Raw genomic sequence first — 23,613 nt, forward strand, 5'->3', positions numbered from 1 at the left:
ACGGGAAGTTTTGTCCCGTTTGGGTTTTTCGCTACCATTCTCGGGTTTTTCTTACTGGATGTATGATACTAACTCGCTGCATTCTTATCAGTTATTCTTGCTACTTACGAGTACCGTGGTTTAGCACATATAGAGAAAATAAACCGACACTGTCATGCGGTCCACAGATATTTCGGGTATTTCGCATAACATGTCATTTTCAAAAAGCGCGGGGATAGTGAGCCCGCCGCCGATCTGCGCTGAACGCCGCTGCTGCCGCCGATTTCATGCCACTGGTGCCGCCGGCCAAAAAATGGGCCCAACGCCGCCGACAAAAACAGCGTCTGTGTGGCGCACATATCTTCTCTACGTTGGAGGCTGTGGTCGCTGTGGTTGAACGTGGGTTGAACCGTTGAACCAGCACTACCACCACCGGTTGAACTTGCGTAATTCCCTTTGTGGTAGTGAATGATATTGAACTTGTGTTATGATTTTTTGAATTTGTGGTTCGCCAACAAAGTGTTCATTGCACGGTGCTGTGCGTGGTAACCGTGTGTGTGTGTGTGTGCGTGCGTGCGTGCAAACTCTGTGGCTGAACTGCACAGATTCAAGGGTCCTCCGCAAGGTACTATTCGATACTCTACTGATTGATAGAAACGAAAAATAAGTATAACAGCTGCATAGTATTTCAATGATACTTGTGTGCGGAATGAAACTCGAGGGATCTGGCTGTGCTCAGGTTCAGCTGTAAATTAAAAGGGTACAATGCCGAACATAAATTTTTTTTCCCCAATAAGTGCGTTCACGAAAGTGAGAACCAGGAATTCGTGGGAAAAGGTTATTTAAACTGTTGCATGCTAAAATGCTTCGTATAATGAGGATATGAGATTCTCTTCTAGGCTTAAACTTATGTAGAATCAGATAATAGCAGAATATCCTGAAATATAAAGCTGAGCAAGTAGCTCACAACGCGTATTTCGTGTACGTTGGTCCCTTTGCGTTTATTAGTTTTTTTTTTTCGACTTCATTTTGTGCAAATTTCTAACGTTTTATGAAGCTCACAAATTAGTTTCAACGGTTGCTAAACGTTCCCAGTATTATATTCGTCCATGGGTAGTACAAAATATTCTCAACCTTTGATGGGGTACAGCGTTCCCTTAAGTAGTAGTAAATTAACTGAAGGTGGGAATGGTGCAGGTGGCAGTCCATGGAGGTGCCTGCTGCGTTGCTTGTACTTTTTACATGTTGGTACCCCAGTATAAGTTTCCTGGAATCGCTTCTCTTTTGCTTCTTTCTGGATACTACCATATGCATCTCGACGATCATAGGCGCCGACTGGGGGGGGTCTGCCCCCCCCCCCCGAATCTTCGCGGGGGGGGGGCAGACCCCCTCCGAGAAGTTCACCCAACTGACACACAACATGAACGTTACAAGGGATATCAGAAAAATCACATGTGTCATGTGAATGGACTGACAATCTTGTAAAAATTTGCCTCATGCAAGGAATTCAAGGCATCCCACCTGACCTCTGTGCATGAAATGTGGGCGAAGTACCCCGTAGCCTGAAGCGGCAGTGCCACAGCCCCCTCCGACAGATTGTAAAACTCTGTCTATGTTGAGGATTCACTTAAACTTTTACCCTTTGATTACCTACGCAGCGTAAGGCAACAGTAGGGGATGCACTGTGTGTTTCAATACAAGCTGAAGTGGCAATAATGTAGTCATGCCTGAACAAGCAACAGGAAAGTGTTCAAACCTCATTCAGGCTGACAACAATCACTCTGGGGACTTCCCTTTCTCAAGGGACACAGTAGGCCTTGTGACATGCAAAAATGTGAAAATTCGTTTAGCAACTTTAGTTTCCTGAGAAAATTAGTTTACATGCGCGTTTCTGAAGTGGCGAGAATTTCAGAATTCAGCGAGAGTTTCCAAACCAATCAGAATGTGCATGAGGAGCGTCAAAGGGTGCGTTAAGTGCATGCATAACTCATTTGTTCGAGCACACGGAGCGCCACACTCCGGAGCAGCAACCTAATGGTGAAACGAATGTGGACATGACTCCGTGCTACACTCTGCGTCACATGACTTTTCACCACCAACCAAGCATCCCAGCGAAGGACATTCATCACTCCTGACGTCACGTTTCATTATACGTGTACCGCGCTCCGAAACAGATCCAGAGTGTGAGACACTTTCTCGAGCACACTCTAAAAGGCGCACTCTGTAATATGCTCCACCCGTTAAGCGCATGGAACACCTACTTAACGCACCCAAACTGTCCCAGCTTCTTCTAGCGCGTTGTGATGTCAGATCATCCAGGCTTTTTTATTGGCTACTGAAAATGCTCTCCAACAGCACGGGAGCAAGGTGACACGTCGACTTCTGTGTGTCAGACGTGGGCCAAGTGAAGCCAAATACAACAGTGTAGAGAATGAAAGAAACTTGATATTGCGTGGATGTCATGACACTGCAGAGTGGCAGCAAAAGGAAGCAGTGAGATTCTATGCTAAAACGTCCAGAGACCCTGCTCGACCCCCAGCATTTTTTTCTAGAAAAATTCTGAGGTGTTTCTTGTCACATGAAATGTCTGACTACGGAGTATTTTTGTGCTGATGCCACTAGGCACGATCGAAGAGCGCGCGCTTCGCCAAAACCACGTGAGGAAGACAACTGGGGCACACTGAAAGCGCATGAAATGTAGCTGTTTTTTTAATCGCATAGAGGAATGTCCTCCCTATGTTTGTGCAAAGTCACGGGCATTTTACTCCAATTTGTACGCTTCCACGGAGGGGACGAAAAGTGTAATCTTCTTGCAAATTCAGGAACTTTTAAGTAACAATTTATCACTTCAATTTTGCTGATAATTTTTTGTTGTGTAGAGGTTATCGGTTACTTCAGTGTAGAAAAGTTTAGAAACTTTAACCAGAATTAGTTTTTGTGGTAAAAATTGCCAAAGTTGACACTTTTTGCGAAAATGGGCATAAATGAGCCCAGAATACGGTATGAAGAGGTCGGACCAGGAGCGTGAAATGGATATAAGATTATAGCTCAGTCCGTCTCCTAAAACATATAAAAAAAATATCGAGGGTGGTTTTTGATGAAGTAGAGAAAATATTTTTTTCCCGGAAGATGGTCTTCCGCTCACTCCAGTACAGCGTACACTGGCCTTGTCGCAGTGCACAGCATGTTTTGTTTTCTCTTCCGTGCCCGCCGCCCTATGCGCACACTCTCCTTTATTCATTTATTTATTTGTTATTTTTTGACTGCCCATATAATTTTTGTCGAATACAATGGGTGCTCGAACTCCTTGAAAACTGCCGTCTAACAAAGACACAGTACAGCGAGCGTGGGACTTCCTGTTTGTGGCAAATATGTTTTTGTGCAACGAGGGAGCTCTGCCCAGGTGTCTGCCTAAGACGGGATAATTATTTTATGGTCACCTTTCGGGCTTGCAGGGCGTCCATTGTGAGGGTATTGGTATGTTAATAATAGATAGTCAGTCACATGTTTGGTGTGAAACGTTCAAGAAGGCGCTGTACGCAGCATGTGCAAAGGAGAGGCATTGGGAAGCTCCATCAATCCCCTGCAGTTCAGTGATGTAAATATAATTTCGTTTCCTTGATTAATGAAAAGTATCAGCTGCCAATGAAACTGCAGTGGTTTATTTGATTCTTCCTTAGGGCGTAGTCCTATACCAGAGCCAGTTGGAATACTTACGTCCCGTCTCTTGTTAATTTGGATTATGTGGGCTTCGTGAAAAACCCATTGAAAGCCAACCTGTCCTTCGCGAAGAATGTGTGTCTGCTTTTTATGTGACTTTGGACCTGTCTCAAAACTACGGCTGTTATCTATTATGTCTCCTGTCGACGTGGTGTCGACCCTTCTGAAATTGCAGTTTGTTACTTTAGTTTACGTGCGCCTTCTATATCCTCTTTAATTTTTATTATAATATTAGTGTGTTCTAGAGAATCAAGTTTTCCTCTCAAGCCATGTTCACTTGGCTTGAAAGGCTGCCACAAGAACGCTCTTACAAAAAGGAGGGAGCTATTGGACATGGCTAGTATCTCAGACTAGGAGCAAAAGTTTCTATGCATTCGTGCGGAGCGAAGCAACAAGTGTATCACTCAAGTGTGCGCCCACCTTTACTATTTGTATATAGAAGTATACCTCCCTGGTTGCTTCCAAACTGCTGTGTACCAACCCCTTCAGAGATCACACAAAAAGTTTGAAGGACAAAAAGTGTGACTCTGCGCATGGCTGAGGCGCACCCTGCTTTGATAGCGGGACCCCTGCTCTGCCCAGGCTGCTGCATCCGGTGTACTGCAGTCACTATATAAGCTTATACAGGGTGTCCCAGAAAACGTGACATTGAATTATAATAAAAAAACTACGCCACCTAGAATCATGCGGTCAACGGCATTTGTTCTAACTAGGTTTTTGCCAATTCCTGGTATGAATGTCATGTATCGTAAGTTTAATTATGTAAATATTTGCGAACTGAACTCGGAAATTTGTAAAGTAAAGGTCACTTTATTACCGCACCAATATGAAGAGCGTGCCGAATTCACTCAAGTCCATGATAATTGACAGCGATATTCGCGAGCTATCCCATCGGGAAAAAATAGCCGAACGTCATGCGTTTCATACCACCGAACCATAACGCGCGACGACTTTTTGAGCGCAATCACTCGCAGTCCGACGAAAGGAGGTGCTAAACCCAGCCCACAGAGTGATAGTAGAAAAAAATGACAGTTCCTGAAATTGGGAGAGGGAAAGTACGATCCCAGCGAAAGTCGAACACGATAAGCCATACCTGTGTTATCTCTTTCTGCGATGCCGGGGTGGGATGGGTTTCCAACCTCCTTTCGTCGGACTCACAATAATTGCGCTGAAAAATTTGTCGCGCTCTAGCTCCGTAGAGCATGATGTTCGGCTAGTTTTTCTGATGGGATAGCCCCTGAATATCCCTGTCAATTATCATTAATTTTAATAAATTAGACACGCTCTTCACATTGGTGGAGTAAAAAAGTGACCTTTACTTGGCAAATTTCCGACTTCAGTTCGCAAAAATTTACATAATTAAACTTACGTTACACGACCTTCACAACAGGAGGTGGCAAAAACCTAGTAAGAACAAATGCCGTTGACCGCATGATTCTATGTGGTGTAGTTTTTTTATTATAATTCAATGACACGTTTTCTGGGACACCCTGTATAATGACTGTACGGTGTACGAGGACGATGAGGACACCGAAGGATCCTTCACCGCAGACAGGGAAACCTCAGCAAGAGCTACTGAGCCATCCATTTGATGACGTGCAGTCAACCGACGCATCGCTAACACTGGCTGGTGAAACACCAGTTAGCCGAAAGCGGGAAGTGAAGGACCGCCACAGGTACATCGCAAGGAACCCGTTGCATAGAGAAATATGGTACGGATTGTAAAAAAAAAATATCAAAGAAATAAATGAATAAAGTAAAGTGTGCGCATAAGGCGGCGGGTGCGGAAGAGAAAACAAAACGCGCCCTCTACAGTGACCGGTGGACGCTGTACTGGAGTGATCGGCATGCCATCTTCTGGGGAAAAAAATATTTTCTCAGCTTTATCAAAAAACACCCTCGCGATATTTTTATATGTTTTAGGAGAGGGATAGCGCTATAATCTGATATCCATTTCACACTCCTGGTCCGACCTCTTCATACCGTATTCTGGGCTCATTTATTCCCATTTTCGCAAAAAGTGTCAACTTTGAAAATTTTTATCACAAAACTAATTCAGGTTAAAGTTCTAAACTTTTCCATGCTGAAGCGACCAATAACCTCTACACAACAAGAAATTTTCAGCGACATTCAAGTGATAAATTGTTACTCACAGTCTACAGGTTTCACAGTCTACCTGGCCAAGTTTGTTTTCCAGAAAAAGTATACTTATTAGATAAAGGAGTTCTAAAGATTCGCACTCCCCCTGCAGCTCAGCCGGAGTGACGTAAGCCAGGCACACGAATGGAAGCGCAGCGCAGGTGATTGTCTCCGAGGTCGTCTGCTTCGCATTCGCACTGCAATATACTAAATGAAAAGATCTGACGAATGAAAACACGCTGACCTTCGCTTACAAGTGTGAGTGCTGACATGACCATGTTCCGTGGAACATGGTTTTACCCATCTAGCTCTACAAACGCACAACGCTAACAAGAAACAACATTCCACGATCTCAGGTCTCTCCACGACCGCAGATGCCATCACTCCCACCCGGCAGTCGGACACCAACCACCAAGGTCTCTACGCCTCTCCCTGATTGGCCTTGTGTGCGTCAGTCGGTGCTTACTGATTGGCCTTACCAAGTGACATTTACAGAGAGGGAATTCCGGAATGCCCTCAACATCCGTCGTCTGCTCTTTCCATGCATTACATCATATTGCACAGAAACAACTCCACTAATTTGCGTTGGATTTACTGTGTCATTTTCGGTGATGAACGAGGAGTAAAATGGCACTGTAGTTTTGGGATCGACCGCAACAGATGCGATAGTCCCTTTAAGATGTGGGGTCGAGTCCTGCAGCTAACCTTTTCAGTGACTTCCTTCGTTCTTCATTCATTGTTCTTAGGCACTTGATGCTTTGTGTGTTAGTTCTTTCTTGTGTGTTCCAGCCTCAGAACATCAATTTCTATCCCTTTAAGCATTTCTACAGCAGAAAAGGGCTTGTTGAATAGTACCTACAGTCGTGGTCAACCTAAGAATGGCATCCCTTACATTTGACCACCAGAAGACAGTGTAGTGTTTGAAACATTGTATTAGTCATTGCTTCTGCTCATATTTATGCCTGATAAAAATTATTTCTATTGATCAATGTAATAAGCATGCCTTAAGAAAGTTCACCTGCAGCTCCTGAGATGCTGTTCCTAGGTTGAACGTGACTATAATGCTATTTGCTTGTGACAGGGATAAAATTCGGGTCTGCTTTTTGACATGTCGTGCAATCAAAGACTGCTGCGTGCTCTTAACGTTCAGATTATAGCGAGATTTTCCTTTTGTTAATTAGTAATTGAATAAAATATTGACTTATGATGGAAGCACATGTTCTAGAATATGATTCTAATTTGATTAGACAAAAATATGTTGTATGACCTTTTGGTGGGAACCACAAGATAATCAAAATTAATGCCACACATTCCATCAGTTATTGGGGCTGCCCTTAGTTAATGTCTCTACCGCTGGTTTGACACTTACCAGTGTGAGAAATACATTTTTGTTGCATATTGAGCGTACGGTTCATTTTATTAAGCACCCACGTACTCCATGTTAGCTTGGTGTTGAAAAGAACATCATTATGCCTTGCTTCACGAGAGCAAAGTCAAAATTCTAATGCATGCTTTTCACACTTTCTTTACTTAATTTTTGCCAAGTGCAGTATTTGGCAAAGCATTTTTTCATACGTGAAGTAGTCATGCATTTGTTTCACTTATGTAAATACATCATTGAACTAAATTTTAACTGTGCCTGGGAAAAGGCACATTCTAATATCTGAGCTACCTGACACAAAGTGCTGTCCGTTGTAGTTTTTTCCGCGCTAGATCACCAATATGCTCAACTAGTAACTTGGTTTTCTTTGTCCTACATAGCTACAGTAAGGTTGAGAAGTTAAAGATGTCCGAACGTGGTGGTAGGTGGCGTAACGCTGCAGACTTGGGTCCTCCTCCAAGATGGCTCAACTGTCCTAGGAAAGGCAGTGTAATAGCAGGTGAGAGTCACGATCTTTGATGCCTATATCATGTACAAGTGCCATTTTATTAAAAGACTACTTTATTTAGAACTTCTCAAGCTGTTTTACATTTCAAATGTGAACAATTTTGTGCACCTTGCTCTGATTATGTCTATGCTATTATTATATGTTACGCTGTTTATTCCTCCGTCTAAGGTAATCTCACTGACGGCTGTGATGCAAGTTATCATAGCTTCTTATCTAGGGTGTCGAACTGAAACTGAAGACTGGAAAAAAAAAAACAATTTCTTTTTCTTTTTTTTTGTATGGGCAAACCGAAATTGAGCGAAAGCCTTACTTTTCTTTTCCGTTCGTGAGCAAAACTCAAAAATAGGTGTTTTGTCCAAGTGGAAAGTCGGGGCATCTGGTACTAGAAGGTATAGACCGAAAAGCCCCCCCTCCAAGTGTGACATTTCACCTTAAAACCAGGCTTGGATTCACACGCTGTCAGTGTGCTTATGCCCCCGTTCGGTGTTTTAGGGTTGTGAGTTTTGCTTTACTGACCTTAAGATGGACTACTACCAACACACCCACATAAATCCTTCTTTAGTGTCATCTGTGCCATTTTCTTGTTTCCGCGTGGTGCTCCTCTAAAGCATTTCTTGAGTCTGTCTGAAAATCTGGAATTGAATGGCTGCGCATACCACACTTCTTTTAGACTTTCACTTCTTTTTCTTTTTCCCTTTGAGAAACTTACAAATTGGGCACAACCTTGCCTTCATGATCGAAGTGATTCTTCAGGAAATGTTATGCGTGGCACATAACTAAGCGGGGCTCGGAACCGTTATTTTTGGGGGTTCGGTTCGAGTTCCGGTTCAAGGTTATCGGTTCGGGTTCAGTGCAACTAAAATAACAGTTTCAACCGATATTAATCAGCTCTAACCGGTTTACGTGTGCTGTGCTAATCAGTGTACCACATGTGAGAGGTAATATCAGGTTCCGGCGATGGCTTGCTCCTCCTTCCTTCCTCTTACTCTTCCTTACTTCCTCTACACTTCATAGGTACAAAGAACCATGCAGTTCACAGCAGTTCATCCTTTATTGTACCGAAAAGTGCTGGGAAATGGTGTACAGCATAGCATTGAACTCCATTGCAAAAGGCTATCGCAAGTTTCTAAAGAAAAAAAGAGAAGGAAGCGGTCACATAGTAGATAGGAGTATCCCAGAGTCCCATGCTCCCCGTTGAAAAGAGGGCGAGAGATCGCTTCTGTGTTTCCTACCTCCATGCTCTGGGCCACACACCAACCTCTTTCCTGAGGTCGCTAGAGGTCTGTGTTGCTTGTGGATGTCACTGTGAACTATTAAAATTTACATCGCCTTCACACTGCGACGCTGAATCAAAGGAAGCAGCCGAGGCAACAATGGAAAGTGTAGGTGTCATGTAGCACATCTTTTTTTTACACCTTGAGTCACAAAGATGTACAGGGATGTCATGACCCTTTTGGAGGTGAGGCTGTAGGAGGTGCATGGACTCACCACTTCTTGGTAGAGCCCTGAACCATCTGCGGATGGAAGCGGATATCTGCGGATATCCACAAGATACTTACGGATTCAGATGAAAATTTAACACTCTTATGTGGTGTGCGGATCGGACGCGGATGGCTCGAGGTCGGATGCGGATGCGAAGGCAGCGGATCGGATGTGGATATACCGCGTGTTGTAATTTTTCCACTAGCAGTTTATTTTGATTGCGCGCCGGCAGCGAGCACATGCTTGGGTTCACCTTTGACTATGCACGGCCAAGATGGGAGAGGAGGCACTCTGGCGCCCACGCCAACACCGGCGAGGTAGCGTTCCACACGTTCCAGAAGTCTCTCCATATCACGTTTGTTGAAAAGTTTACCTTTGCTTGTCATTGTGAGTCCTGCCGTGACAGCATGGAGGCATCCGAAATTATACCAACATGCTTCCGGCGGTCTTTACGCGTCCTTCGAAACACGCGGATTTTGCGGATCGGATGCGGATATTGCGTTTTGCTCAGCGGATCGGATGCAGATGTAAACGGTTGTGTATGCTGCGGACGCGGATCGGATGCGGATAAGGTGTGCACGGATGCAGGTCGGATGTGGATGCCAAAAATCTCATCTGCGCAGGGCTCTACTACTTGGTTTATCTATTTGTCCGCTCTATGAATTCGGCAAGATTCCGAGCGATGCAGGGAACTCGTGCGCGGCAGTCGAGTGGTAAGGTACAGGCGTTTTTACCATCTGGACTCTCTACACCCTCTGCACTCTCGTATTCATTTTGTAACGGTGCAGCATTAGTTCTGCACGAGTTCACGGCCGGACTGCACTTGCTGTATAGGAAGTGCAGTACGAGCGCACGCCTAGCAGACATTTCTGTAATGCTGACGGTTCTTTGACATGTGTGCGATGCAATACCAGTTGCATTGTTGCGATAAACACGTGGGTAGCAATAATGCAGTTATATTTGAGACCTACCGAAGGGATGATTCGAATTTTACCCTGCACGGGAAGCATATCACACTTGCCTTCTTGCAGTGTTTTAAAAAGGCACAAGCTTTGGAGTGGCCTAGAATGTCTTTTTTTTTTTTCATAAAAATATAGGTAGATGAAGGACCAAGTAGGAAAAACAAGACTCCTATTCGTAGTACCTTTCCGCAAAGTTTCTGTGACGACTGTGATCTGCCTTCCTTTTCGCGCATGCAAATAGAATGCATACGTCGTGAACTCGTTGCTGTTGGAATCCAGCACCTCCAAAGCTGCTTACAGGTACAGAGCCATTACGAACACTTATTTCAATAACTAGTAAAGCAAGCAATGCACAAGACACACAAACAGTATACATGAAAGGAACAACAAGCTTAAAGAACATGGCAGTCGCCGCAACGTGAGCAGCAGACGACTAGCCTGCACCTGCACTCGCTTGTTCGTTTTGGAAGCGCTTGTGTTGAACCTACACTTTACTGTCTCGGTCTGCGATGCACACTCTTGGCACCATATCGGCACTCCCCTGGACCAGTGCCAGCGGTGCAGGCCAAATCGAAGAGTACTATTGTTTATTCAGGACCTGAACCAGAGCTGAACCATTATCCTTGAACCTGTACGAAAACATACGCAAAAAACGTTTTGGTTCGACACCCTGCACTTACCTACTTAGCTGTTTTCTCTTCCTTTCACAAAGAATGTTGCCAAAACAAGCCACTCCTCCTGATATGTAAAAAAGTCATAATAATTAGCACTTCATATTAACATGACAATATTGATGAGCTATGACCCCCTTCTGACATGCTCCTCATGTAGCTTAGCCTTCTTCTTAGCTTTTCTAAGTCATAGAGTGAAGTGAACTCTGAGTAATCGCTAAGTACTGCATGCATTGTTCATCCTTTATTGCCATAACCCTGGTTTGTTCATGAGTGTTGTTGGTTAAAATAAATACGGTCAAGCCTCGATATATGAACCCTCGTTCTATGAACAGTGACCTCTAGGACAAGACACGTCCTCTTCCTCATTGAAAGCCTCGATTTATGAATTCCAATGTTTATGAGCGGTTTTTCCAGGAAAGTTAACCGTTTATAAATCAAGGGATGACTTGTTCGTGACTGACAGTCACTTGAAATATTCTTGTCCCATCACTGGCGGCATGACGAAAAGAGGGTCAGAGGAGGAACACACTACGTGTCATGCTATTGTAAAAGCTAAAACCATAGAGTATGCATTTGTGGTTTGAGGCTCACATTAAACATCGGCAAGATCCAGAGTGTTCAAATTATTGCAGCTAGAGCAGTATTGGTGACAAGAGTCCCACTAAATTGAAGGCACTTCTGAGTTTGGAAAATTGATCATCTCACAGGCTGTGGCTCAGAATTTCTTCAAGGTGTACTGTATACTAGCTACTGTATGCTGTATTGTATACTCATGGTTCTTCGTTTTCGGGTTTTATGATTTTTCAAATTCGGGAGGGAAAAATCTGGTGCTATTTACACGCGAGAATTCGGGGAGAAATCGGGCGCTATGATCTCTGTTTGATATGTCACCGGGGAATTTTCGGGTGAAACAAAAGGCATATGAAACAAACCACTGCTGTGACACTGGACGAGAAACAATAATCTTTTATCTATAATAATCTTCAGTGATGGATTTACAGTGGTGGGGGCCCGGGGCAGCGTACATGGTGGGGGCCCTTCTGCCTGATCAGTACTTTTCATGGTGCTTTATAAAGATAAATTATGGTCATAGAGATGCCTGACCTCAGTGCAAATATTCAGTGCGATATGTACGTATATGAAAAAGGTCAATGTAGAGCAGTTGGTTCGTTTATTACCACACATTTTCCAGAAAGAGTACCTCACATTAGCTTTTATAGTTTACATCTTCTAAGGTCTCCTCTCTACTATCTAGCAAGCTATTCAAGACTACATTACGCTGCAAGCGCAAATTGGAACCTTTGTTTACTTCCTTACTAAAAAATCGGTAATGAGCTCCGTAAAATCAAGCTGTTTAAGAATGTCCCTTTGTATAACAGTGACAAGGTATTAAGTCTGCCGTGCGTCATGGTTGCCCGATGACTGTTCTTAATGAGCCTCGGTATCGAAAATGAGCGCTGACAAACACAGTGAGATGTATACTAAGAGCAACTCTACATAAGGGAAAACTTCCTTCACTCCGTTCTCTATATAAAGCATCTAGAGGAACGCTCCTCGGCTACCGACCTTATCTTACAAAATGTACCTCGAGGATGCAGATTTCTCCAAAGAGACTGAACCAGGACGATAGTTCTTCATACGCCGCCAGCTGTTGATCAAGAGAAGATAAACTGATCCAGAACCGGGAGAAAGTTCTTTCTCCGGAACTTCTATGAAGGGCCACTACACCGTGCTTCCAGGGTAGACTGCACTCTTAGAAATGAGCTTCACCGCGTAGCACGCTCCTAGCCAACCATAATCTTGAATGATATCGTTATCTGCTCTGATTTGTCGAAAACGGGAGGCGTACGCCTTTTTTGTGACACTTATGCTTCCTTCCACTCATGGACGCAGCATTGTTGTAGGACTGCCATACCTTCCTTGATGTTTATTCCTTGTACGTCGAATAAACTGCTTAAATCTTAGAACATGTCCTCAGCATTATGCCCCTGGTTATGCATGAACCTTACACGATACAAAGTAACTGCTCTGTGGCTGAAACACACAGCAGACGCACACAATTATATGTGTGTCACCTTGAGGCTTGTGTTAACTGAATTATGGCAGTGAACTGAATGATTATCTTTCAACTGGACTGGTATTTTCCAAGTGCACGGAAGTTCTTCTTGCATATGTGATTTTGGCCAGAACCCAGAACTCTATGTCGTTTGCAGAACAAGCAATGACAATTGCAGTGGTGGGGGCCCTCTATTGGTGGGGGCCCCAGGGCATGCGCCCCATTTGCCCCCCCTTAAATCCAGCACTTATAATCTTTTAATAAACACAATTTCCGCTCAGAACCGGGATAGTGAATGACCGCGGTATTCAAACACTTGTCCGCGCTCCATAAAAGCTCGTCTTTGACTGCTACAGGAGGGGATCATAAACCGAGGACAAATAGGTTGTCACAAATAGCTCTCCTTGCTGATATTATGATTCACTTTTCGGACGGTTTACCGAGAACGACAAATAGAAGGACCGCAAGGATTTCGGGTAGATATCGGGGTTTTACCCAAATTCTTGAAAATTTGATCGGGGAGGAACTATCGTGAAAAGTCAGATTTAGCCCGAAAACAAAGAACCCTATGTATACTGTACTATACTAGCTTAGTGAAACATACAGGGTGTCCCAGAAAACGTGTCATTGAATTATAATAAAAAAACTACACTACCTAGAGTCATGCGGTCAATGGCATTTGTTCTTACAGGGTTTTTACCACCTCCTGATGTGAATGTCGTGTAACGTAAGTTTAATTATGTAAATTTTTGTGAGCTTAAGTCGGAAATTTGCATAGTAAAGGTCACCTTTTTACCCCACCAATGTGAAGAGCATGTCTAATTTACTCAAATTAATGATAATTGACAGGGCTATTCAGGAGCTATCCCATCGGAAAAAATAGCCGAACATCATGCTCTGTGGAGGTCGCACAGAATAGCGCACGATGAATTTATCAGCACCACCTTTGTCAGTCCAACGAAAGGAGGTTGGAAACCCTGCCCACCCCAGCATTGCAGAAAGAGATAACACAGGCACGGCTTATCACGTCCGACTTTCGCTGGGATAATGCTTTCCCTCTCCCAATTTTAGGAACTGTTACTTTCTCTACTATCACTCTGTGGGCTGGCTTCGGAACCTCCTTTCGTCGGACTGAGAGTGATTGCGCTCAAAAAGTCATTGCGTGTTATGGTCCGGTGCTACGAAAAGCAAGATGTTCGGCTATTTTTTCCGGTGGGATAGCTCGTGAATATCGCTGTCAATTATCATGAATTTGAGTGAATTCGGCATGCTCTTCATATTGGTGGGGTAAAAAAGTGACCTTTAGTTGGCAGATTTCCGAGTTCGGTTCGCAAATATTTGCATAATTAAACTTGGGGTACGTGGCATTCACATTAGGAGGTGGCAAAAACCTAATAAGAACAAATGCCGTTGACCGCATCATTCTAGGAGGCGTAGTTTTTTTATTATAATTCAATGACACGTTTTCTGGGACACCCTGTATGTACACCTTCAGTATTAATCTCTCCTATGTTCGGCTAGAGAGGAACCCCTCCTAATTCAAGGCTAGCTCTGAACATTATGTGTCCATAGTCATCCCTAGTGGGAATGGTGACTGTCAGCACCTAGTTTGTTTTTCTTGCACGATGACATAATAGTATAAACTGTCGACAACCCACAGACACAGGAGAAAGTGCAGGGGAAATGGAGACACTTGAGCGTTACCATACAAGTTGTTTGGGATGTGCCACAACTTGTCTGCTTTTCCTCTTTCCTTCGTAGGGTGTTCTTACTGCAATGTCAATGCATTGGCGCTATGTTTTAGATAACCTGTAACTGTGTACACCACCTGTACAGTGTTACAGATGTATGATGTTAATTCTGGTTGATCTCTCTTTTAAGAACCTGTATCGTCTTATATTCAATGCAAGTCTTGTTCCGCTTGTAGAAAAATTTCTTCCCTTCAAGACACCCTTGAGCTCTGTGTACGACAGTCAGGTACCTGAGGCAAGCCGTTTCCCTCCTTCCATGCTGGTGGCAGCCATTGCTCGCTATAAGGTGACAAATGTTTTTTCTGACGGCTTTCATTTTGCTGTTGATGAGTGACAAAGAGATGTGCTTGCAGCTGAAGATGGGTCTTTGGATAGACCTGACCAACACAAGCAGGTTCTATGACAAAGAGGATGTTGAAGCAGCAGGGATCAATTACTTGAAGCTACAGTGCCGAGGGTAAGTTTTTCCTTTTCTAGGGTAGGATTCCAGAGGTGATATCATTTATTTGTCTTGCTATACAATCTGGGAAAGCCCTTCGAAGAAGGTAGTCAGAATAAAATCTAAATGATAAGGAGCATCTGGTTGTAATGACAAGCTACTAAGCTAGTAATACCTAGGCCTTCATGTATTACTCCAGGCCTAAAAGCTTAAAAAAAAAGAAGAAAAAAAGCTGTACCACACTTAGTTGGCTTACCTGCCACATTGGCGCTCTCTAAATGTCCCGAGAGGCCGTTAGGCAAAGCACGATCTGCTACAGGAAATATAATCTCCACCCTGGCAATTGCATGCTACAACTCACGCACGCACGCACGCAGACAGACAGAGTGTCCCAGAAAACGTGTAATTGAATTGTAATAAAAAAACTACACCACCTAGAATCATGCGGTCAACGGCATTTGTTCTTACTAGGTTTTTGCCACCTCCTGATGTGAATGTCGTGTAACGTAAGTTTAATTATGTAAATTTTTGCGAGCTTAAGTCGGAAATTTGCCAAGTAAAGGTCACTTTTTTACCCCACAAATGTGAAGCTGATGGTTGCCCGCGGTCTCGTCCATCATGGTGAAGGAGCAGTACCAGTTCGCGTTCTTAACACAACTCCCTCACCGATTGTGCTTCAGCGTGGACAACGTCTGGGGCAGTGTTCCCAAGTTGTAGAGATACAGTTCACAGAAGAGAGGGCCGGGGGTGATGCGCCTCCTCCTGCTGCCATGGAGCACAATACAAGTTTACTGCACTACATCGATGAGCTGATCGAGGGTTCCCAATCGTCGCTGGCGCAGGACCAGGTGGAGAAGGCACATGCACTCTTCCAGGAATTCCGCGACGTCTTCTCGTTCTCAGCGACAGATCTCGGCAGAACAACGGCAGCACTGCACCACATAGACACCGGGACAGCTTTCCCTATAAAGCAGGCTCCCAGACGACTTCCGCTGGCAAGTTTCAAGGAGGTCGACAAACTCATCAGCGTCATGAGGGATCAAGATGTCATTGAGCCATCGTCCAGCCCGTGGGCCTCCCCTATAGTGCTCGTTAAAAAGAAGGACGGTTCCACACGGTTTTGCGTGGACTACAGGCGCTTGCACAACGTTACCAAGAAGGACTCGTACCCTCAGCCGCGCATCGACGACACCCTGCATGCGCTTGCCGTTCACCACCGGCCGCGGGCTTTGGCAGTTTAAAGTGATTCCATTCGGCTTATGTAATGCGCCTGCTACCTTCCAGCGACTTATGGAAACTGTCTTGTCCGGGCTTCCTCCCGAGGTATGCCTGGTTTACATCGATGACATCATTGTGTATAGCAGGACATTCGACCAACACATCGATCGCCTGCGCCGGGTGTTTCAGAGACTACGTACGGCGAGTCTCAAACTCAATCCGAAAAAGTGCCAGTTTCTAAAACCCTCCGTCGTATACCTTGAACATTTCGTGTCAGCAGCTGGTGTACAAGCTGACTCTGCCAAAGTTCACTGCATCCAGTCGTGGCTTGCTCCAACGGACAAACCCAGCCTCAGAACATTTCTCGGATTCTGTTCGTATTACCGTCGCTTTGTCCCACATTTCGCAGAGATTGCAGACCCCCTCTACCAAGTGTTGGACAAGGGGCAGAATTTCAAATGGACACCACCGTGCGAACAGGCATTCCTCCAGCTGAAGTCCTGCCTGTCGTCGCCGCCTGCCCTTGCATTTCCCCTTCCAGATACTCCGTTTGTCCTCGACACTGATGCAAGCCTGACCGGCATAGGGGCTGTACTATCGCTTCCAAGCGATGACAGGGCCGATGTTTTCGTCGGCTTCCTGCGCCGCCCTCATGGTCTCGCGGTTGGCTTCGGAGTCGACTCCCACTGCGCAGGCCGTTCGCTCAGCATGTGCGTACGGAGTGCATTTCCCATCTTTCCCGTCGACACAGGGCAACCTTGACGTGGCGTCGGCATTCGTGTGATCTCGACCTCGACGGTGTTTCGCAGTGAAGTCGTACTCTTGCAGTGTCTGCAGCCAGCGCGCCACCTGTCCCTCCGGATTGCGAAAGGAGAGAAGCCACTGTAACGCCGCATGATCTGTCCTGAGAGTGAAGTGACGCCCGTATAGGTAATGGTGGAAATGCTGTACCGCCTTGACGACTGCTAGCAGCTCCCTCCGTGTAACACAATAGTTTCTCTCAGGCTTACGGAGCGCCCTGCTAAAGCATGCAATTATCCTCTCTTTACCGTCTTGCACTTGCGATAGGACAGCCCCTATGCCGGTCAGGCTTGCATCAGTGTCGAGGACAAACGGAGTATCTGGAAGGGGAAATGCAAGGGCAGGCGGCGACGACAGGCAGGACTTCAGCTGGAGGAACGCCTGTTCGCACGGTGGTGTCCATTTGAAATTCTGTCCCTTGTCCAACACTTGGTAGAGGGGGTCTGCAATCTCTGCGAAATGTGGGACAAAGCGACGGTAATACGAACAGAATCCGAGAAATGTTCTGAGGCTGGGTTTGTCCGTTGGAGCAAGCCACGACTGGATGCAGTGAACTTTGGCAGAGTCAGCTTGTACACCAGCTGCTGACACGAAATGTCCAAGGTATACGACGGAGGGTTTTAGAAACTGGCACTTTTTCGGATTGAGTTTGAGACTCGCCGTACGTAGTCTCTGAAACACCCGGCGCAGGCGATCGATGTGTTGGTCGAATGTCCTGCTATGCACAATGATGTCATCGATGTAAACCAGGCATACCTCGGGAGGAAGCCCGGACAAGACAGTTTCCATAACTCGCTGGAAGGTAGCAGGCGCGTTACATAAGCCGAATGGCATCACTTTAAACTGCCAAAGCCCGCGGCCGGTGGTGAACACAGTCTTTTCCTTGTCCTCGGGAGCAACCTCCACCTGCCAGTACCCGCTACGCAGGTCTAATGTAGAAAACCATGCGGCTCAGGCAAGCGCATGCAGGGTGTCGTCGATGCGCGGCAGAGGGTACGAGTCCTTCTTGGTAACGTTGTTCAAGCGCCTGTAGTCCACGCAAAACCGTGTGGAACAGTCCTTCTTTTTAACGAGCACTATATGGGAGGCCCACGGGCTGGACGACGGCTCGATGACATCTTGATCCCTCCTTGGACCGTTCACTATTATGAAGCGACTGAATGACGTCGTGTACCGACTCAGACGTCCGGGGCGATCCAGACCTGTAGTAGTTCACATCGACCGTCTGGCGCCGTACCGAGGCCCTGCCAACGACCAACACCCTCGGGATGTCGCTCCGCCTCCTTCGGGGGAGGAGGGGGAGTAGTGTTGCGGAGCCGAAGACAATGACGGCTGTGAAAACGGGCACGTGACCCGAGACAGGAAACTGTGGGCACGGGACTACGAACAGTGGAGCTGTGGAACTAGGGCTGCAAGGACTATACTGTACTCGGACCTATTGTAACCTGTAACAATATACAGGGTGTCCCAGAAAACGTGTCATTGAATTATAATAAAAAAACTATGCCACCTAGAATCATGAGGTCAACGGCATTTGTTCTTACTAGGTTTTTGCTGAGTCCTGAAGTGAATGTCATGTATCGTAAGTTTAATTATGTAAATATTTGCGAACTGAACTCAGATATTTGCCAAGTAAAGGTCACTTTTTTACGCCACTAATATGAAGAGCGTGCCGAATTCACTCAAGTTCATGATAATTGACAGTGATATTCACGAGCCCATCGGAAAAAATAGCTGAACATCATGCTTTTCGTAGCACCGACCCATAACGTGCAACGACTTTTTGAGCGCAGTCGCTCTCAGTCCGAAGAAAGGAGGTTGTTTCAAACCCAGCCCACAGAGCGATAGTAGGAAAAGTGACAGTTCCTGAAATTGGGAGAGGTAAAGTGCGATCCCAGCGAAAGCCATACCTCTGTTACCTCTTTCTGCGTTGCAGGTGTGGGCTGGGTTACCAACCTCCTTTCGTCGGACTGGCAACCTCTACCCGAGAAACGTCATCATGGCGCTGGTAGACAGACCGAAACCAAACCAGATCGGAATGGGAGAGCTGGGTTCCACGAATCGCTGGAGGTCGCGTCCCTTTCAGAGATCATCGTAATCCCCTCAAGACCGTGGCTTTCGGGCGCGACCTTGTTAGCTTTGAACGTAGTTCAATTCTACCAAATTGGTGGCGCTGTCGAACACTATGACGTCATTTGTTTACAAACGGGGAGAGGTCTGATACGCTGAAAAATTTGCTGCGCGCTAGCTCCGTACAGCATGATGTTCGGATGTGGACAGCACGTGCTCGGCTTCACGAAGTGCCACGACAAGACTCCTTCACTCAAAGTATTGGAAAATGAACAGACACTGCCTATTTTCTTGCCTTAATTTTTTATGTTTGGTTTCCTTGACCTTCGGAGTGCGTGATGCGCATGTGGTGAGCTGGCGACCGCTCGGGACGCTCACGGGCTGGGCAAACCATGTCCGAAATATCGAGCGACAGAGCTGCACAGCATCCGAAATTTTGGACGTTGTTATACATTAAGTCTATGGGGCCCGTGGCCGTTCCGCAACCGCGTCCGAATAATCGAGCATGTCCGAAAAATCGGTCAGCGCCTGTACGTAAGTATTTGTTAAAACATTCAGCCATGTCAACTCGACATAAAATGTTTCCATCAAGATGGACTTTCTTAGGTAAACGGGGCTTGTTATTTCTGTTCAGAAGCCTGTTCAAGTTTCTCCAAACAGCATTGAAACTACCAGACATCAGGTTAATATAATAGTTCCTGTTGGCATCCTGTAACTCTTTAGTGACCCGATTCCTAAAATTTTTCGTATTCTTTTAAGTCTTTGCTATCCCCCATTTTTGCAAATCTTTGATGCAATTTATTTTTATATCGGTTCAATTTTAGCAATTCTGTCGTCATCCACATTTCCCGAAAGTTACTATTTAAACACTTTGTAACAATGGGAAAGCGTGACGTGTACAGAGCCAAAGACTTACTACAGAAGGCATTGTAGGCTTGATTAGGATCATCATAAGAAAACACAAAACCAGAGTTAACACTTTGAATATCATCTTCGAAGGCTTGCATCCTGTCACATCTTAAAAGCTGGAATGTTACTTCTTTGTGTGCCTGTTGCGTACATCTTTTGACAACCAAACACCCTGATCACTAATGTCACTAGCTACAATGCTGGTCTCCAATAACGACAAGTCATAATTTGTTATCAATAAATCGGCTAAAGTAGAGGAACGTTCTGTAACATAACTAAAGTTCTGTAACATATTCTAAATGGAAATCGACGGAAGTTGCTTCACTAGGGACAAAAGATGAAATTATTGACAATTGGTCGTGTACATCGTCAGGTTTCTCATCCTTTTCTATACGACCCACATTTCCATGAGAAATGAAATAAATTTAAATGAAATGAAGAAACAGCAACCCATAACCTCATATGAAATCGTCTTCTGTCATGTAGTAATTAAAGTTGTATATATGGGGTTCCGCCTTAAATTTCCCCTCCCCTCTCTGCCAACAGATAGCAGAGGATCGTTTTGCGCAAGACTAAAACTCTGTTGAGTGTTCCGTACTCTCTTTCTGAGCCATGTTGATCAGTGGTCGTCTTTGCGTGTATTGTGAATAGATATGCTTTTCCTTGAAGTGTCAAGCGCAGCTTTTTCCCATACTTGTGATGCCTGTCATAAGTGATTCTACTAATATTTCTAACAGAGATCTTCAGTACGTTGACAATGCATCCAATGTCTCCCTTTTCTTCCTGCAGTCATGGCGAATGCCCATCAGCAGAACAGACACAGACGTTCCTTCAGATTTGTAGAAACTTCATCTCCAAACACCCTCTTGAAATAATAGGTGAGAATTTGATACACTCGATGCGCACCATGCTACAAATTTTCACACTTGTTAGATACTTCCTACACATGCACCACTCAGACCTGCATAATATAAAAGTGAATGCTGCATCAGACATGCTTATCATATAGTTAAACATCAATTGAAATACTCTGAAAGTGATTGACCATGTCTGAATGGTGCACATTCCAAATGTCTGTGGACCTACTATCATTATGTTTCTTTCTACCTTCCGGTAGCGATTTGACAGAAAGAACTGTGGTCAGTCTATGTTCGTAGATGAGCTCCTACGAATAGAATGGTGAAGCGCGTGACTGACACCCCGGGGATTGAAACTGGAACCGAATCGAAAACTGCTTGTAACCGAAATTTTTTTAGGAACTGTAACCGTTTCATGACCAAAAATTATGGTCACCCATGAACCAAAACCATAACAGGAAATGAAAATTCTGGCTACAGATTCGTAACATACGTTTCACGTGTAGAAGCATAATCGGGAGCGAAAGCAATACGTCTGCAACTTCAGTGGTAGGGGCACATGCACTGATATCGACAGGTTGTCATGTAAGCGATACAGGAATATTGTAGAAAATAGTTAGTTATGTACTCTTCATTTCGGCGCATTGACAGTAGCCTGAGCGTGAACGTGGCCACTCGTTGTCGCCGCCTGTCAACAGGCACTTCGATAAAGCTTCGATAAAGCTTTGTTGTGTGCATGATCTTTGTCAAACTTATACTCAATAAGCATTGCCCAATTCTGCACTGAATCTTGGCTATGTACGATGAGATCTTTACTACCAGGTTGATGCAGGTTAAATTCATGGAGACACATCTATCAGGGGATGATCCAGGATTTTAACACGGAATGATCTTATATGCAAATTTTCGTCACATTACATCACAGTGCGGTGTCATGCCACGCTCGGGCGTGCCACGGAAAGGCAACGGATGCACGCCTCAGCAAAGTGTTCAAGGCTGCTCATTGGTTTTCCGACCTCCCCTTCCTCCGTACGTCCCAGAGCCAGAGCAGCACTTACGTGCTCCAACCTGCAAGCCTGAGCGTGAGAGTGCATCAAGAGTGCCAAGCCCCAGAATAGGAGTGACACCATTTAGTAAAAAGGAGCATGTTCCCTGCGCTCTGGAGCTGCTACTTAACGCTCCCAAAATTTAAACATGAGAAAGTCCTGTCAGAGCAACTTTCTAGCTGGCTAATTGGTTAAAGTCGTTGCCAGCTCGGCCTAGCCTAGCCGTAACCACCGTAGAGAAGCAGTCTCGAGGCCCATGACGCAGATGTGCTGTTGTGCAATAATTGTGCCAATAATTGTGCTGTTCGTTTTGCGTTATCGCTTGTGATTTCCTCCAGCTTAGGGACATGTTGCATATGTGAAGTATATGCCAACTCGCTTGAATTTTTTGCTATCCAAGCTGAGAGGCATGAGGTGGTCTCCACACTTTAGGACCACTTTTTGATTCCTCGGGACCACTTTGCGTGTTTCAAGGGGTATGGTCTCAACCTATTGTTGACGGCCACTGGGTAGTTTCATTTTAAATCGAACAACGTGTGAAAGTCGTATTTTTTAATTCGGCTAGAAAAAATATATGTTAGATGACAGCTCAAACGACGCAAATCGCGCCACGTGCGACGCTCGTGCGTTGAGTAGTTTCCGCGTGGGAGAGAAGGAAAGTCCGAGGCTGCTTGAGCGCGCTTTCTTCTGGACCGACTTTGACGGGATCTAGCACCGCTGATTTTATGTCTAGGAACTGGAGTTTTTTTCTGATTATAGGCTGCACCATAGACACTATCGACAGCCACCCACAGAATTCTGAGGGCCACAGATTTTCTGTAAAAAAATGCCAAACTTGGCGTAAATGTTCAAAAAGGCGAAACTTTGTTACCAATTTCCTTCATGACGGAACGTCTGAGGACATCGAGCTTAGTGCAATTCGATAGGACGTTGAAAGAACTTTCGTGCTGTATAAAGTCAATTTTTCTCAGTCCAATGGTTTCTGTGTTATGAGCTTGAGAATCGCACATGGTAGGCGAAAATTGCCAATGTTGCATCTCAGTTTTCTCAAAAATGCCATCTTCGATTTCCTTGATTATTTTTGAAAAGGTGGCGTCATGTCTCTACTTTAGACCCCAAGTGAGATAATCTTTTATTTTTACCTGAGAGACGCGTAGCGATTTTTTTGGTCAGGCATGGTCCACGAGACTGCAGCCTTTCGCGCGACATCCATGAGCACACGACCTTCAACCTCTTCTTTGCCACAGGTCTCCCGCTGACGGAGTAATCAATGACCGCACTGCGTGAGCTTGTTGTAGTATCCCCAGAGCATTACTTTGCGTTTACCCAATGGTCTCCCAGTTCTGTCAGGCGCATTCAAACTGTGGGAGAGTACAAGAGTTGCCTGTGCGCCCTTGACAAGAAGCCCCAGTCCGTGAACATACCGACAAAGTAGTGACAAGAAACGAAGTGCTTCGTAAAGATCTTTATCCAGTGGTAACATCGTAGCTTTTGTTTCAAGTTGCCGCCAGTCCCCCAGGCAGTGTGAAAGTCACATCCTTTTCATTGGTAAAAGAACGTTACTGAAGTTTCGAAAAACGTAAAATGTGCCCATTGCAAGACCCCTGCAGATGATGGCTGG

At 45.1% G+C, this 23,613-nt stretch overlaps 1 protein-coding gene across 3 annotated transcripts in view; it reads left to right on the forward strand.

The window, feature by feature from the left end:
- The first annotated feature begins 317 nt into the window (after positions 1-317).
- Positions 318-23,613, forward strand: part of LOC135394424 (mRNA-capping enzyme-like) — a 146,288-nt gene continuing 122,992 nt past the window's right edge. The window contains exons 1-7 of one of the 3 annotated variants that reach the window (XM_064625159.1): positions 319-604; positions 5,951-6,096; positions 6,195-6,254; positions 7,600-7,718; positions 14,829-14,938; positions 15,006-15,109; positions 20,879-20,967. In XM_064625159.1, the coding sequence (XP_064481229.1) occupies positions 7,625-7,718; positions 14,829-14,938; positions 15,006-15,109; positions 20,879-20,967 (397 nt within the window). In that variant the 5' untranslated portion in view covers positions 319-604; positions 5,951-6,096; positions 6,195-6,254; positions 7,600-7,624. Of the gene's footprint in view, positions 605-5,950; positions 6,097-6,194; positions 6,255-7,599; positions 7,719-14,828; positions 14,939-15,005; positions 15,110-20,878; positions 20,968-23,613 lie in introns of all 3 variants that reach the window. The other 2 variants (XM_064625160.1, XM_064625158.1) reach the window with 2 other exon arrangements.

This window comes from Ornithodoros turicata, chromosome 5 (genome assembly GCF_037126465.1).
Source record: "Ornithodoros turicata isolate Travis chromosome 5, ASM3712646v1, whole genome shotgun sequence".
Taxonomy (NCBI): domain Eukaryota; kingdom Metazoa; phylum Arthropoda; class Arachnida; order Ixodida; family Argasidae; genus Ornithodoros; species Ornithodoros turicata.